Source organism: Schistocerca cancellata, chromosome 12 (assembly GCF_023864275.1).
Source record: "Schistocerca cancellata isolate TAMUIC-IGC-003103 chromosome 12, iqSchCanc2.1, whole genome shotgun sequence".
NCBI classification, from domain to species: domain Eukaryota; kingdom Metazoa; phylum Arthropoda; class Insecta; order Orthoptera; family Acrididae; genus Schistocerca; species Schistocerca cancellata.
Genome location: NC_064637.1, coordinates 127915622 through 127929894, shown reverse-complemented (window position 1 = coordinate 127929894; position 14273 = coordinate 127915622). Strand labels below are relative to the sequence as shown.

The 14273-nt window shown below is 37.4% G+C and overlaps 1 protein-coding gene across 1 annotated transcript in view; it reads right to left on the bottom strand.

Moving 5' to 3' along the window:
• Positions 1-11348, bottom strand: part of LOC126109611 (uncharacterized) — a 53773-nt gene extending 42425 nt beyond the window's left edge. The window contains exons 1-3 of the mRNA XM_049914656.1: positions 11227-11348; positions 11001-11087; positions 3949-4059 (exon numbers count right to left, since the gene is read on the bottom strand). Coding sequence (XP_049770613.1) covers positions 3949-4059; positions 11001-11087; positions 11227-11232 — 204 coding nt within the window. The 5' untranslated portion in view covers positions 11233-11348. The remainder of the gene's footprint in view (positions 1-3948; positions 4060-11000; positions 11088-11226) is intronic.
• Positions 11349-14273: the final 2925 nt, after the last annotated feature.

The following is a 14273-nucleotide window of genomic DNA, read 5'->3' as shown; positions in this document are numbered from 1 at the left end:
TTAACAAATTTAGAAACACTGATAAAGTTATCTAAGGAGTTGAAGGGTGAAGTAGATAACCAATGTGATTTAGTTCAAGAGGAAGTCAAAGATCAGTTTCAAGAATTAGATGGCAACATTAACAATGTAGGTCAGTTTGCTGCTAAAGAATTCAAACAGTTTAAGGATCAAATCTCAGAGACAAAAGAGCATGTTTCAGCATTATAAAAATGCCAAGAATTTGGGGGAATAATTAGAACACCCGAGGCTTTATCTAATTTGGAGGAACATTACATAAATTTGTAGCTCACACAGTACAAAAGAAAGTAGAATTAACTAACACTAAAGTTGGAGTCACGAACGATGACAGTCGAGTTTAGGCTTGTTCTGCGCACCTACACCACGATTTCCACGACAGCTAATAAGTGTTCAGTAGTGTTCGAAGCACTCTGCTCTGAATGCTGTAGCTAATGTGAGCATTGAATGTAATCATAGCAAATTGTTTAGAGAATTTTTATTCCATTTTTTTGTGAGTTGTTGACACTGATGGTGGTGGTAAATGATACATTCTGCATAAGCAAGGGAGAGACATAATGTACAGGATACACGCTTTCCTTAAGCAGAAAGCATGCGCATACGCGTACTGCAACTGTCAGTTGGAATCATCAACAATGCAATCCTCATCCATTCCTCAACATGTGCAAACCACCATTGTCCATGGATCAGACTATAGCACTCATTTTAATGAAAAATTCGCAGAACAACAAAAGGAACCATGACGATAGTGTAGGACTTACGGTTCAATGAAACATATTACACAGGCACAGTTAGTCCCATGAATTTCAGGTACTTCTAACTGAACAACAGCATACCTCAACAGAAATAGCTCTGGTAGACAATACACCCATCGTTGAAAATGTCTACCTGACCGTTATTGTCAGGGACTGCTTAGAAAAACTGCAAGAGAGGGTGCAGGAGAATCTGCATACACAAGAACAAAAAAGACTCAAGCCTTTTAATGATAAAGCAGTTACATCTATTTTTCAAATAGATGATTTGGTATTAGCACGTAATTTTCATAATAGCTCAAACTTAAAGGAGAAAAATGAAACTTATCTTCACTACAGGGGACCATTCAAAGCGCAAGACGTACCACATCCGAAAGTAATATACATACTAGACCCTGACACGGGACAAAATAAAGGATTGTACAATACAGATGCATACGGAAGATTCAAGGTCCCTGGAGAGTTCATGTCCTTTGTGAATTCGGTGGATTGATGAGCACTGGTTGTCCCAGTTAAATTATTTTTGTATTTCTCTTTTTAGTTTTCCCAGAGACAATTTCTTTCTTCTTCGACTAGCCTGTTATCTTTTAATACAGTAATACCTTCTACTATCGCTTATTCTGTAAAAATAACTGGAAGAAGGCAAAAGGGGACTGAGCTCGACATGAAAACAAAAAATATAGGCCATTATGTACACAACAGCTGGACGCATAGCATCCAATCCTTGTTTTGGACTACTAAGCCGCTACATTAAAATAATAGATGATTAATTACTTCATAAACTTAACTGTACCATAGATTAAATTTGTCATGTATATACGGCAGTTAATATTTCCATGTCATTTATTTAATTGCATGTTACCATGTACATGTGGTACATGAAAAACTACAAATAAGACAAATAAGAGCAACTTTAGTTTTATCCTCATATGATAGTATTAGGAGTTGGCGGTATATATTATACTATAAAACAAACAGAAAAATGAAATAGCAATGGTAGCATCCTTTCGATAAATTATGAATGTAGTAAAAAGATATTTAAGAATTATGAGTAAAATGCTATCGGTTTTATACATTTTATAAAACTGATTAAAGTAGAATACTATGGTGGGTCTATGTGTGATTCTTCTTCTTTCCTCTTTTTTTTTTAGGGGGGCGGGGGGGGGGGGGTGAGACATGAATAGTGAGGTATCACTTCTATATAGTATTGACAGAGGAGTAGACCGACTTTGACAATTATAGTGACTGTTTGACAATTTTCGGGTTTTCTGTAATGGTAAAACTGTGGCAAAGCCATTCTGTAGGAAATGCCAAACACCTTCTTCCTCTAGCTCCATGTTGAAGAACCTTAGCAGATAGGGTCCTTGAGGTAGGTGATGATAATCTATCTATAGGGTACTGTCTTCTTTTCTTCTTCAGTCCTAACATACCTGCCTTTTTTTTTTTTTTTTTTTTTTTTTTTTTTTTGCCCCCCTTACTCCTCTGCCGGAGAACCATATCTATCCTCCCTCTGTCCATATGTAAAGTTACTATTGCAGGATCCTTTCTCTTTAAAGTCCACGTAATTGAACTTACAACCTGTAACAGCAGGACTGCACTGGAGAGTATTTCACATACAATAGTGACAACAGACTGACAGAATTTTTTGGAGTATCAATTACTTGACACATCAGTCATGCCACATACCGTAGGGGTGAAGAGTCTGTGAAGGACATAGAAGTCTAGGAAAATTGATGGCATGCTAACATGCATAACAGAACAAGAGATTGTCTACTGAAGAGTTAACAAGCTAATGAGAAGTTGTGCTAACTTATCTACAATATACAGGTTAATGTATGTTCACAATGAAGGATTTTATAGAACAGGAGACGAGATACTAACGTTCTCCTAGTATAATAAAAATAAGTACATTGAAAGTACTCATATAGTCAAGTGTTGTCTAAATCTCATAATGAAAGATCAGAAAATGTATATCAATAAGCAGATGCAGAATGATGTAAGAGAGTGAAAGGTAAGAAAATATGTATCGATAAGCAGAAGCAGAATGCACAGGGGTGAGAATTGTGTGTATGTGGTGTTGTTATACACATTATAAACAAGAGTAAGAAGTAAAAAATAAGTTAAAAAAGAGAAGTTAAAATGCAGCGGTAGAGAGTAATCAGGTGAAGTAAGTATAAAATCAATATGGAGAAAGTTCTCATGTAAAGTTCTCATCATAAAGATGATTGCTGAGCCACAGACAGGCATGTAGACAACCATACTTTCACAACTAAATTTTCAGTCACACCTTTTGTCAGAAAATGAGAGTACACACACTTTCACACAACCACTCAGATACAATTGACGCACACATGACCATTGTCTTTGGACACTGCATATACAATGTTTGAGAATCAGATTCAAACAAACCATTCCTCGTACTTCCCTGCCTCTCATTGGCAGCTGCTAGGCTAGTGGCAACACTGACTACAAGCTTAGTGGAGTGATAGGAAGGGGAGAAGTAGTAGTGATGAGGAACTGACGCACACATGACCATTGTCTTCAGACACTGCATATACAGTCTTTGAGATTCAGATTCAAACAATCCATTCCTCGTACTTCCCTGCATTTCATTGGCAGCTGCTAGGCTGGTGGCAACACTGACTACAAGCTGAGTGGAGTGATAGGAAGGGGAGAAGTAGTAATGATAAGGGAGTAGCGAAGTGGCACACATACTCAGCTGAACCCAGCCAGCTACGATGCATGACGCCTCAGTAAACAAACCATTTCATCTACTGAGACAAAAATGAGACTTTTCCAGTTTTTTTTCAAATTTCCCTTATGTTTTGCTGATGTGTTTGAATTTCTCTGATATTCCCTGATTTCCAGAACCTGTGGCAACCCTGATAAAGTTTTTTTTTGTTTGAAAAACTATGAGAGTTTTCACAGAAAAAAATTCGGAGTCATTACTTTTTAGCTTGCCGTCATATTTGGGATAGGTATCTTTGCACCAAAAATAAATAAATAAATAATATGCAACAGTGAGTATGTGGAGTTCCACATACTCAAACTGATGCATAAATTAACAAAAGACAAACAACTGCTTCATATCCATAAAGTGTATTATCAGTTAAGTCAACACTAATTTCTTTAATAATTAGAAGAACTAGTGTAAAATGAATAATATACTATAAGAGCTTACTCTCTCATTCTGACTTATGTCAAGGTAGTAGGGCTCACAGCTCGTGCTGTTGTACATGAAGCCAGCAGGAGGGAGTTCTGAATGTGTTTCTGCTTCTGGTGTTGAGTCTTCCTACAAAAGAATATGTTCAAATATGAGTTATGACATTCCACCATTATCGCATTCTCTGAAGACCACTAAGAAGAAAATATTCGAGGATGTTAAACACCACATTCTTGAACTGAGGTATAAATTAAAGAAAGACAAGCAACCACTTGAAATCCATAAAGTGTATTATCAATAAAACAACACTATTTTCTTTAATAACTTATGCACTTATGCCAGCAGCAATTAGAAATTTATCACACTCCATATTCATTTCTTTAAAGTTTCTTCTTTGCATTAACAATAAATCATCACTGTACTGATTAATAACCTTTGTGCTCATCCAAATTAATGTAATCCATTGACTTAGCAGAAAAATTACTACCTTGAAAAAATCTATTACACCATCTCCTATATTAAATAGTTAGATTAAATAGTTACACTGAGGTGATGCCTTTTAATATTGTGTCAGACATCCTTTTGCCCAGCGTACTGCAGCAACTTGACACGGCATGGACTCAACCAGTCACTGGAAGTACTCTGCAGAAATACTGAGCCATGCTGCCTCTATAACTGCCCATAATTGCGAAAGCTTTGCCAGTGGAGGATTTTGTGCACAAACTGACCTCTCTATTATGTCCCATAAATGTTTGATATGGATCATGTCAGCGTCTGGGTAGCCTAATCATTCAGTCAAACTGTCCAGAATGTTCTTTAAACAATTCGCAAGCAACTGTGGCCTGGTGACACGGCACGTTGTCACCCATAAAAGTTCCATCATCATTGTTTGGGATCATGAAGTCCACAAATGGTTGCAAATGATCTCTAAGAGGTTCAGCTGGACCAGTCCACCCAGTCCATTCCATGTAAACACAGCCAACACAATTACAGGGCCACCACCAGCTTGCACAGCGTCTTGTGACAACTTGGGTCCACGGCTTTGTGAGCTCTGTGCCACTTTTGAGCACCACTGTCAGCTCTTACCAACTGAAATCAGGACTTGTCTGACCAGGCTGCAGTTTTTCAGTTATCTATGATCCATCCAATGTAGTTGGCCCAGGAGAGGTGCTGCAGGTGATGCTTTGCAATACGGCACACCTACAGTATTTACAATACAGTGTTTGTGGAAAGGGACTGAAGAGGAATTTTTCAATTTTTCTTATGTTTATGCGGAACGTACAGCAATAAAATGCCAGTAAAATGTAAAAACCTTTAATAAGTGACGAAAGAAGTAGCAATAACTGTTCAACAATATGGAACATAGTCTTGGATAATGTATGGAATAAAATGATGAGCATGTTTAAATCTTTCTGTAAGTGCTGTAATGAGTAATTAAATGACACAGCTTCATTTCATTTCCTGTATGACAAAAATTAATCTACAGTACCAAAAAAGAAAAGATAGTTTTCTATACATACTTACATGAAGGCCCACACTTTCTCCTATGTTTCTCTTTAAAATGTTATACAAATGTGACGTACTATACCTAACACATTGAAAATAACTAACGCACATAACCACAAAACATCAATAAGAAACACACTATTATTCCACTTATGTACTTTGAAAAAATACCACGTATTGGAATTTAATTTTCTATTTTTCTACAATCACAGCAATGGCAATACTGTATTGCTTTTTAACCAGTTGCTTTAACTTCAAAATGTAATACGGTAATGCATATATATTGCAGTATGTGGTCCCTACTTAAAGTAATAAGTTATCTCTGTTTGCTTTCCACATTTTGCATTTGATGATGCTTTCATTTTAATTCCTCATATGAAACAATCTGCAGAAAGCAAGAGTTTGAAAATAAGCATTACACTGCTGTTGGCAATCCCCAAATACGTCAAAAACAAAAATGAACATCAGACGTTATAGCCAATATATTTCTCCAAAAAATGTAATAAGCAATATGTCATGCTAATCAATTTCTTAACTATAGTGTTACATAGGACTTAGATGAGACCATTATATTTCTATGTTATAACCAATATGTTGTTAAAAGCGATGTTGCCTTAAACGGTATAAACTGTAGATTTACTTTACAAACTGGACTTTAATCTTTCCATTTCTAGAAACTTCACCTTGTAGAACAAAAAATGGATTTTCTATGGCTGTTCAAAATGTGTATACATTTTTTGATGTACCGGTACCCTGTATATGCAAAACACTTTTGTCTTGTCCTATGACTTTGTAAATTACAGTTCAGCTGAAACTGAAGTTTATTGTCAATTACAAAAACTATTTATGGATATATGTTTTGAGAAGTGAATATAAGAATCCCATGGCCCTTCAAGAAGCCTCTGCAATATGTGCTGTTATCTACTTTACAAAATAATCTTGTTGCTCGTTTGTGCTTAATAAATTCTTTGTTTCCTTTAGTTGTATTGGTTATAAGATAACTCCATAAGACAATAGAGTGTAAAATGGGGCATTACACTTCACATCATCACAATAAGAGATTCTTCAGCCGAACGTGTTCTGTTTTCCAGTCATTTACCAGTTAGCTTCAAGGGAGTGTGAAAGTTTACAGTCACACCAGAAACATAGCATTTGTTGGAAGCTTCTCTCTCCTTCTCTCTCTCTCTCTCTTTTTTTCTCTCTTTGCATCTGAACAGGCCTTGGAAGCCCCAAAAATCTGCTGTGTCGTCCTCAACCGATAGCCACCACTGGATGTGGATATGGAGACACATGTGGTCAGCATACTGCTCTCCCAGCCATTGTCAATTTTCATGACCAGAGGTACAACTTCTCAATCATCAAGCACCTCACCTGGCCTCATAAAGGTTAAATGCACCCCACTGGCCAATAATTTTATAATTTTTAGTGTCAAGTGTGCAAGGCAGTTCAAAAATAAATTTGTTCTGTTGAAAATCTGTCACATGAAATGTGATTATGGTGTAGAAGTGGAGTGGTATATTTTTCCCAGCTGCCATGGCAAAGGTGCTATGGATGGGTTTGGTGACAACGTTAAGTGCAGTGTTTGGATGGTTGTGAAATCTGGAAGAATTATTGTTTCATAACCAGAAGTTTTTCATCCTTACATTCAGAAGCATGTGAAAGGTATCCAAAAGACATACACTGATAAAGAGTTAACATTTAAGGAAAGATGGGATCATATGGGCTCCATACCACAAATACAGGGATTCAATCACTTCAGGCTGTATGGCCATAAGCATGTGTTGCTGTCTACAGTATGTTGGCCAGAAGTGAAGAAAGTTACTATTTGTGCTCCAGAAGTTAAGCAACTAAATGCTAGTACAATGCTTCAGTACAAACAAGCCTACTCTGATTGTGAAGAAGAGTTAGGCAAAATAGAGACTGGGGAAGTGAACGCAGGATTGTTTCTTTTAGTTCAATTTGCTTTGAAAATAGCCAAGATAATTTAAAGAATCTAAAACAATATAAATATGTTGGTGTATGCCGAAGTGCTGTGGTTGAAGAAAATGAAGTGAAAATAATGTTTTTGCAATATTGTGAAACTGGTAGAACATTATTAAAATCAAAAGAAAATTATGTTTCTTATGTAAAATTAAGCAATATAATGGCTAAATTACGTTTCCCAAATATTATAATGAAAGAAGGAAGAGTTTTTTAATGAATGGGGCAAAAATATTGATGTTTCACGAAAAAAGTTTGAATACAACTGTTTCGCTCTCAGAACCTTCGAAAGCCTAACTTTGCTTCTTCTAGAATTATAGAACCCAGGTTCATTTACTCATGCAATTCCTATCAATCATCTTATTTTAAATGCAATGATTAATTTTGAAAATCCAGGATGGAATGAATGCAACAATATTATGAGAAGGAAAGTCTGTGGTTTCAGTTACCGAAACGGCAGTAGTGTGTGTGAGTTCGTTTGCGTGAAAGTGTGTATATGTGCGTATGTGTGTCTATTGTTGACGAAGGCCTTAATAGTCAAAAGCTATAATTGTGAGTCTTTTTGTTGTGCCCTGCGACTCAGCATCTTCGCTATATGGTGAGTAGCAAAATTTCCTTCTCATAATGTAATTAACTTTGAGTTTTTTATGCTTGCACATGTAATGCCCATTAAATGGAATGCCTCCATAGTAACAAAACCTGGTTAAACAACTTATAAGTGATCAGAAATTTAAAGACAACTTTTCTACCAAAAAGAACTGATGCATGGATCTCCTTTATAAAAAGATATAAGGTAAGCCTACCCAAAATTAAACAGTTACCTTCACCACTGGAGGACTGTTTGATGCCGACAGGCTGCCTTGTCATGGGGCTGAGAAAACTCCATTTCAGTCCACCTTGGTTGTACTGGTAACTGAACCCTGCTCTTCCACATAGCAGTCAGAAACACTGACTACTCAGCAACAAGGGCAGACCAACAGTTACTATAGCAGAATCTCATCAAGAGCCCTTTAACAAAATCCAAGGAAATTCTCGTCATATGTTACGATTGCCAAGGTAAGTGCCCAGACACTTGTATATTAATGACCTTGCAGACAATATTAATAGTAACATCAGACTTTTTGCAGATGGTGCAGTTACCTATAATGAAGTACTGTCTCAGAGAAGTTCCATAACTATTCAGTCAGATCTTGGTAAGATTTCAAAGTGGTGCAAAGATTGTCAAATTACTTTAAATGTTCAGAAATGTAAAATTGTACACATCACAAAACAGATGAACATAGTATCCAATGACTATAATGACAATCAGTCAAAGCTGGAATACACCAATTCATATTAATTCCTGGGTGTAACACTTTGTAGGAACATGAAACAGGCTCAGTGGAGAGTGAAGCAGGTGGCAGACTTCAGTTTATTGGTAGAAAACTGGGGAAATGCAATCAGTCTACTGAGGAGATTGCTTACAAATTATTCATGTGATCCATTCTAGAATACTGCACAAGTGTGTGGGATCCATACCATATTGAACCAACAGGGAGTATTGAACATTTACGGAGATGGGCAGCACGAATGGTCACAGGTTTGTTGATTCATGGGAAAGTGTTATAGATATGCTGAAGAAAGTGAACTGGCAGACTCTTAAAGAGTCTTTCTGAGAGACTTTCTAAATGTATCCCGATAAAGTCTATTACCAGAGGTTCAAGAACTGGCTTAAATGATGACTCTAGGAATATACTCCAATACCCTTGTATTGCTCACGTATGGATCATGAGAGTAAGATTAGAATAAATACTGCACTCACAGAGGCGTTCAAAAAATCATTCTTCCCGTGCTCCATACGTGACTGGAATGGGAAGAAATACTAATAATTGATGTAATGGGACGTACCCCTCCCATGTACTTCACACTGGTTTTGCTGAGTGTAGATATAACTGTAGAAATGACACAGAAACTATAACTGAGGGTAGCAAAGCAAAAGCAGAAAATAAAACACCACTGGGAGACCGCAATCAGTGTACACTGTAGAGTGCAGTAAATTGCTTTTTTAGAATTCACGTTGTGGTGGTACTGTTGGTTGAATAGAGGGGAGAGAGGATGTAGTTTTTAGTGACCAATGGGAGGTTTGCATTCAGTTGTTGTTCAGCTGTGATAATACAGTGGACACGTGAGGAGCACTCACTTTGTGTTGAAGTGTATTTCTTGAATTCCCACTTGATCATAGAAGTGCAACGTGCTTTTCATTTGCGATTTGCAGAACCCCTACATGGACGTGATCTTGGACGACAATAAATTTTAAGATGGATAAATGCATTCAGAACAACAGGGGATGTGTCATCTGTATGAAGAGGACCTGAGAGAAGTGCCACAAGATGTCAAACGAGTTGGAGCAAAGTACTGCAATCTCCAAAATGCTCAGCTTGGAAACACCCACTTGGTCTCAGCACTTCAAGATGTTCTCTCTGTCGGATTCTTCATAATGAACTGAATTTTCACCCGTATAAAGGGTGTGTGGCAACTGTCAGGTCGGGATTATGTAAAATGAAGAATATCTTGTAAAGACATGCAGTATCCTTTCTTTCAGGAGTGCTAGTTCTGCAAGGTTCGCAGGAGAGCTTCTGTTAAGTTTGGAAGGTAGGAGACGGATACTGGCAGAAGTAAAGCTGTGAGTACTGGGCGTGAGTCGTGCTTCGGTAGATCAGATGGTAGAGCACTTGCCCGCGAAAGGCAAAGGTCCCGAGTTCGAGTCTCGGTCGGGCACACAGTTTTAATCTGCCAGGAAGTTTCATATCAGCGCACACTCCACTGCAGAGTGAAAATCTCATTCAAGGGAGGATGGGTTAGGAAATAGGTAATAGGCCTGACATCTCACCGTTTGTCTTAATAATTTTTAAAAAAACCTTGGAAAATGTAAACATAGACGGCCTAGCATCAATTTGAATCACAGCGCCTCCAAATGAAATTCCAGTGTAAGCCTTCAACTATGCTGAGATCCCATTTAATAGAAACCATATTTTTACCGTTCCCTTCAGCTACACAAACATATTATTTCCTTCAACTACACTATCCAAGAAAATAATTCCAAATGAAAATGACAGTTGTTTGGAAATTGCTATATCGAACCTTTTTTCCATTTAAAAAAAGTATCCCTCAAGCAACAGCCATTTACGTCTAGTACGCATACTAAAAATCAAGTTACAGTTATCTAACAGGATATTTCAGGTCAAGGTACTAATCCCTAGACGCATGCATGAACGCAAGAAATGCATCGTCCGGGAGAGAAATGTTCAATTATTTTTACAGATGACAATTAGCCTAAACAAATCGTGGCACTAGGCAACAATTCCTGCACAACTGTTTTCCGGTTCCTTACAACTACCAACACATTCCATTCAACATTGAGGGATGAAAAGTTAGTGGCTCAAAGGCGACCTGAATAACTATGTCCCATTGGTTTCTAACGGCTTACAGAGCTATTCAGAGAATATTCTTATATTTCAGCGCTTTCGTAACAACTAAACAGCGCTAACTAAAACAGCGTCTTTTAACCACACGCTAAAATAAGAAAGTTCTCTCGCAATACTTACGAATTCTTTTTCTTTTTCCGTGCATTTCTCTGAATTATGTTCGCTCACTGTGTTTTCACCATCAGGCTGCTTCTGTACTTGCTTCATCTGAAACAAAGCAGTACGAATAAGTCGTGCCAAACGAAGACAATTATATTAGAAAAACGATAAATAAATTACCAAGTGCCTGCTGACCAACTGACATTAACTAACACGATAAATATGTGGGGAATTATTATTTACTCACCGTCATAAGAGGCAGATAACAAGCAACGAAATTCTACCTTTAACTATATAGTTGTACTCTCACGAACAGTACAATAGGACTTATTGTTTCAAAAAAGTAACAATAGACTTTCAGCATCAAAGACTATCGAAGTGCAATAACTATGCACGTCCTGGTACTAAGATTATATTTACTGATGTAGCTAATCATAACCTATGTTGTAACGTTGATCAGAACGCAGCTAAATCCAAAACACCATCTAATATAGTTTACAAAATTGCATGGCGAATGATAAATACTTCAAGAATGTACATAAACAAGTGCTAATAATATCAAATTTTTCATAAATAAATTTAAAAACAAAGATAAAGATCGAGAATCAGGTTCTAATTACTTTAAAGTTCACGAAACCAAATTTAAAATACAATTTGGTATTAAACCTGGAAACTGCGGCAGCACGTTCTCAAAAGCTACATCAACATTGATATCTACATCCACCCTCTGTAATCCACTTATCATTTTACAACCGTGAAACAGAGTAACTTTGGGACACGGGTTGTAACTGCGAGACAGCACATAATTTTCAGCATTTGAATTAAGCGCTAACGCTATTCGTTTGGAATTGCACCCAGTCGCTGCTACGGCAATATGTGCTGCCAACATTTGGAAGCTATCACGCCACTGTCGTTTGAATACATTTGGCCAAATTTTCGGGGTTATGTGTTTTCAGAAAACGTCATACTCCAACAAAAGACTCTGCATATTACGTTACTAACATGTATTTATTTTGAAAATTACATACTCGGAAACTTCTTTTCTTTCATAACAGTGTTTTTTTTTATGTGCATATACAGAGTGTCCCAGAAATGTTGCGACAAATTTTGTGGTATTGCAGAGGGTGTCTTGAGAAAAAAATCAGGATAGGAACCGGTGTCCTGAAATGTCATTCAGCGACGAAACGGAGTGTCGATAACGTAAGCTCCAGCGCCTGTCGCTAAGCCACCTCTTGTGCAGCAAATGTGACTTCGTACGCTGACCAACCGTAAGTGGAATGTCTCGCAATGTTGTTTGTTATTCAGCGCTCGCGACTGGTTGCCACGATCACCAGTGGAGATAGAGCTAGCTGCTGCTCAGACAGGCAATGTCTCCTTTGAACGTGGTGCTCTTATGGCCTAGGTAGATGAATGTTTCAGATATGCAGTTTATTTTTCTCCTTGAAGCCTCTAAAATCTCGAATTTCTCTCGGTATTCAGAAAGAAAACTGTGTCAGCTTACAAAGTCACATTTGCCACTGACGGTTTGACCTAGCGACACAATGCTGGCACCTATAGCTGTGATGTTCTGTAGTATCATTGGATGACGTTTCTCAACACAGACTCCTGTCCTAATTTGTTCCTCAAGACACACTCTGCAACCCCTCAACGTTTGTCACAGCATTTCTGCAACACCTTGAATTACTTTACACCTTAAAATTGTAAAAAGTCAGCCACGGCTGGCATAACTTTGCGACTGTGCCATAGTTAACCCCAAGTGTTCTTAAAAATATTTGTTAACTTTTTCGGTATCATAACTGACCAATGATGCCCAGAAATCCATACCATATTCTTGAAGCAGAGCCAACAAGAATTACACAGAGGCGAGCTGGAATGAAGCCTTGCAAGTGGAATCACACCTACCCACATCTGGAACTATGGTGAAACTAATGTTATTGACGATCCTTGTGCTGCAAAAATTATCACAAAAAGAGAACCAAGGGGCCAGAGAGGTCGCAAAATTCATCTAAGGCATGCGCATCAATAACATTGTGTGGAAATGCAGTGGGCTATATGCGACCACCTAATGTCACAATGAGGCGGAGAAAATTTTGAGAACATGGACCGAAAATGGTCCTCCAAAGATCGCTACAATCGAATCAAGTTAGGACCGTTTGATGGATACACTTTTGAGGACAGAATCACATCGTTAGTTTTGCCTATTTCGAAGCACAATTAAGGACCAAAGGCCTTATTGGTGACCCCTTTAGTTCTCATATCAACCAAGGAAAAACAACTGTAATAAATTTACTGTTGCCTTAGATCTTCATAAATAAACGACTGATGTGTGGGCACAGGAAAAATTGATTTCTCCTAGAATTCCAAAGCGAAAATGGTGCTGTCTCAATGTTTCCCCACATAATGGCGTGATATTGGGAAATTCGATTGGGGGCATGTATTACAATTTCATTGCTTGTAAAGATGAATTATGTCCATATTCCTAAAGAGAACGACCGGCTTTATATACAAACAAGGTCTTAATGAATTTGTTTTACAAGTATAGACAAGAAAAAAATTGTAAAGGTGTCCCAAGGTTACCGCATTTTATGGAACATAACATGGTTTTTTCCCTTTCAATTGGTGCATGGAATGCTGTCCAACAGCTCTATTTATGCTGTAATTAGTTTATTGTTTCCTTCAGAGTTCATATGAGGATGATATGTGAGAGACTGTAGTATACAACTAGATTATTCACTTGATACTGGTTCTTGAATTGAAATGAAAAGAACCTTAGTTAATTAGTTACATGTTCTGTAGATCATTTGAACGATTCTTCTATTGAAATGTCGTGGACCAAGTCAGTTTATGATATATGTATACATGATTTCTCTCCACATTAATGAACACAGTTTTTAAACAGCAATTTGTCAATGGAATAGAGGGAGTTGTCAGGGTAAAGTGATTTTAAATTACATTTAAAACTTGCTTTTGCTACCTGTCAGATATTTTGTGTTAATGGAAAAATGACCTAATATTTTTGTTGCTAGGCATGAGACTCCTTTCTGACCCACTGACAGCTTTAATAATGAGAAATAAAAGTCATTTTCCCCCCAAGTGTTGTAGGTATGAACGTCGCTTTTTTTTTTCAAATTGTGATGGATTATCTACGACTAATTTCATTAGCGAACATACACAGAATTGCAGAACTAAGAAGGAGCTGTGCAACATACATGAAAGTTGGTAGGCTTGTTTCTACATCTGAAACATGATGTCTACTTAAATTTCGCACCAGTCTCATAAGAGTGGAGCTAGTAG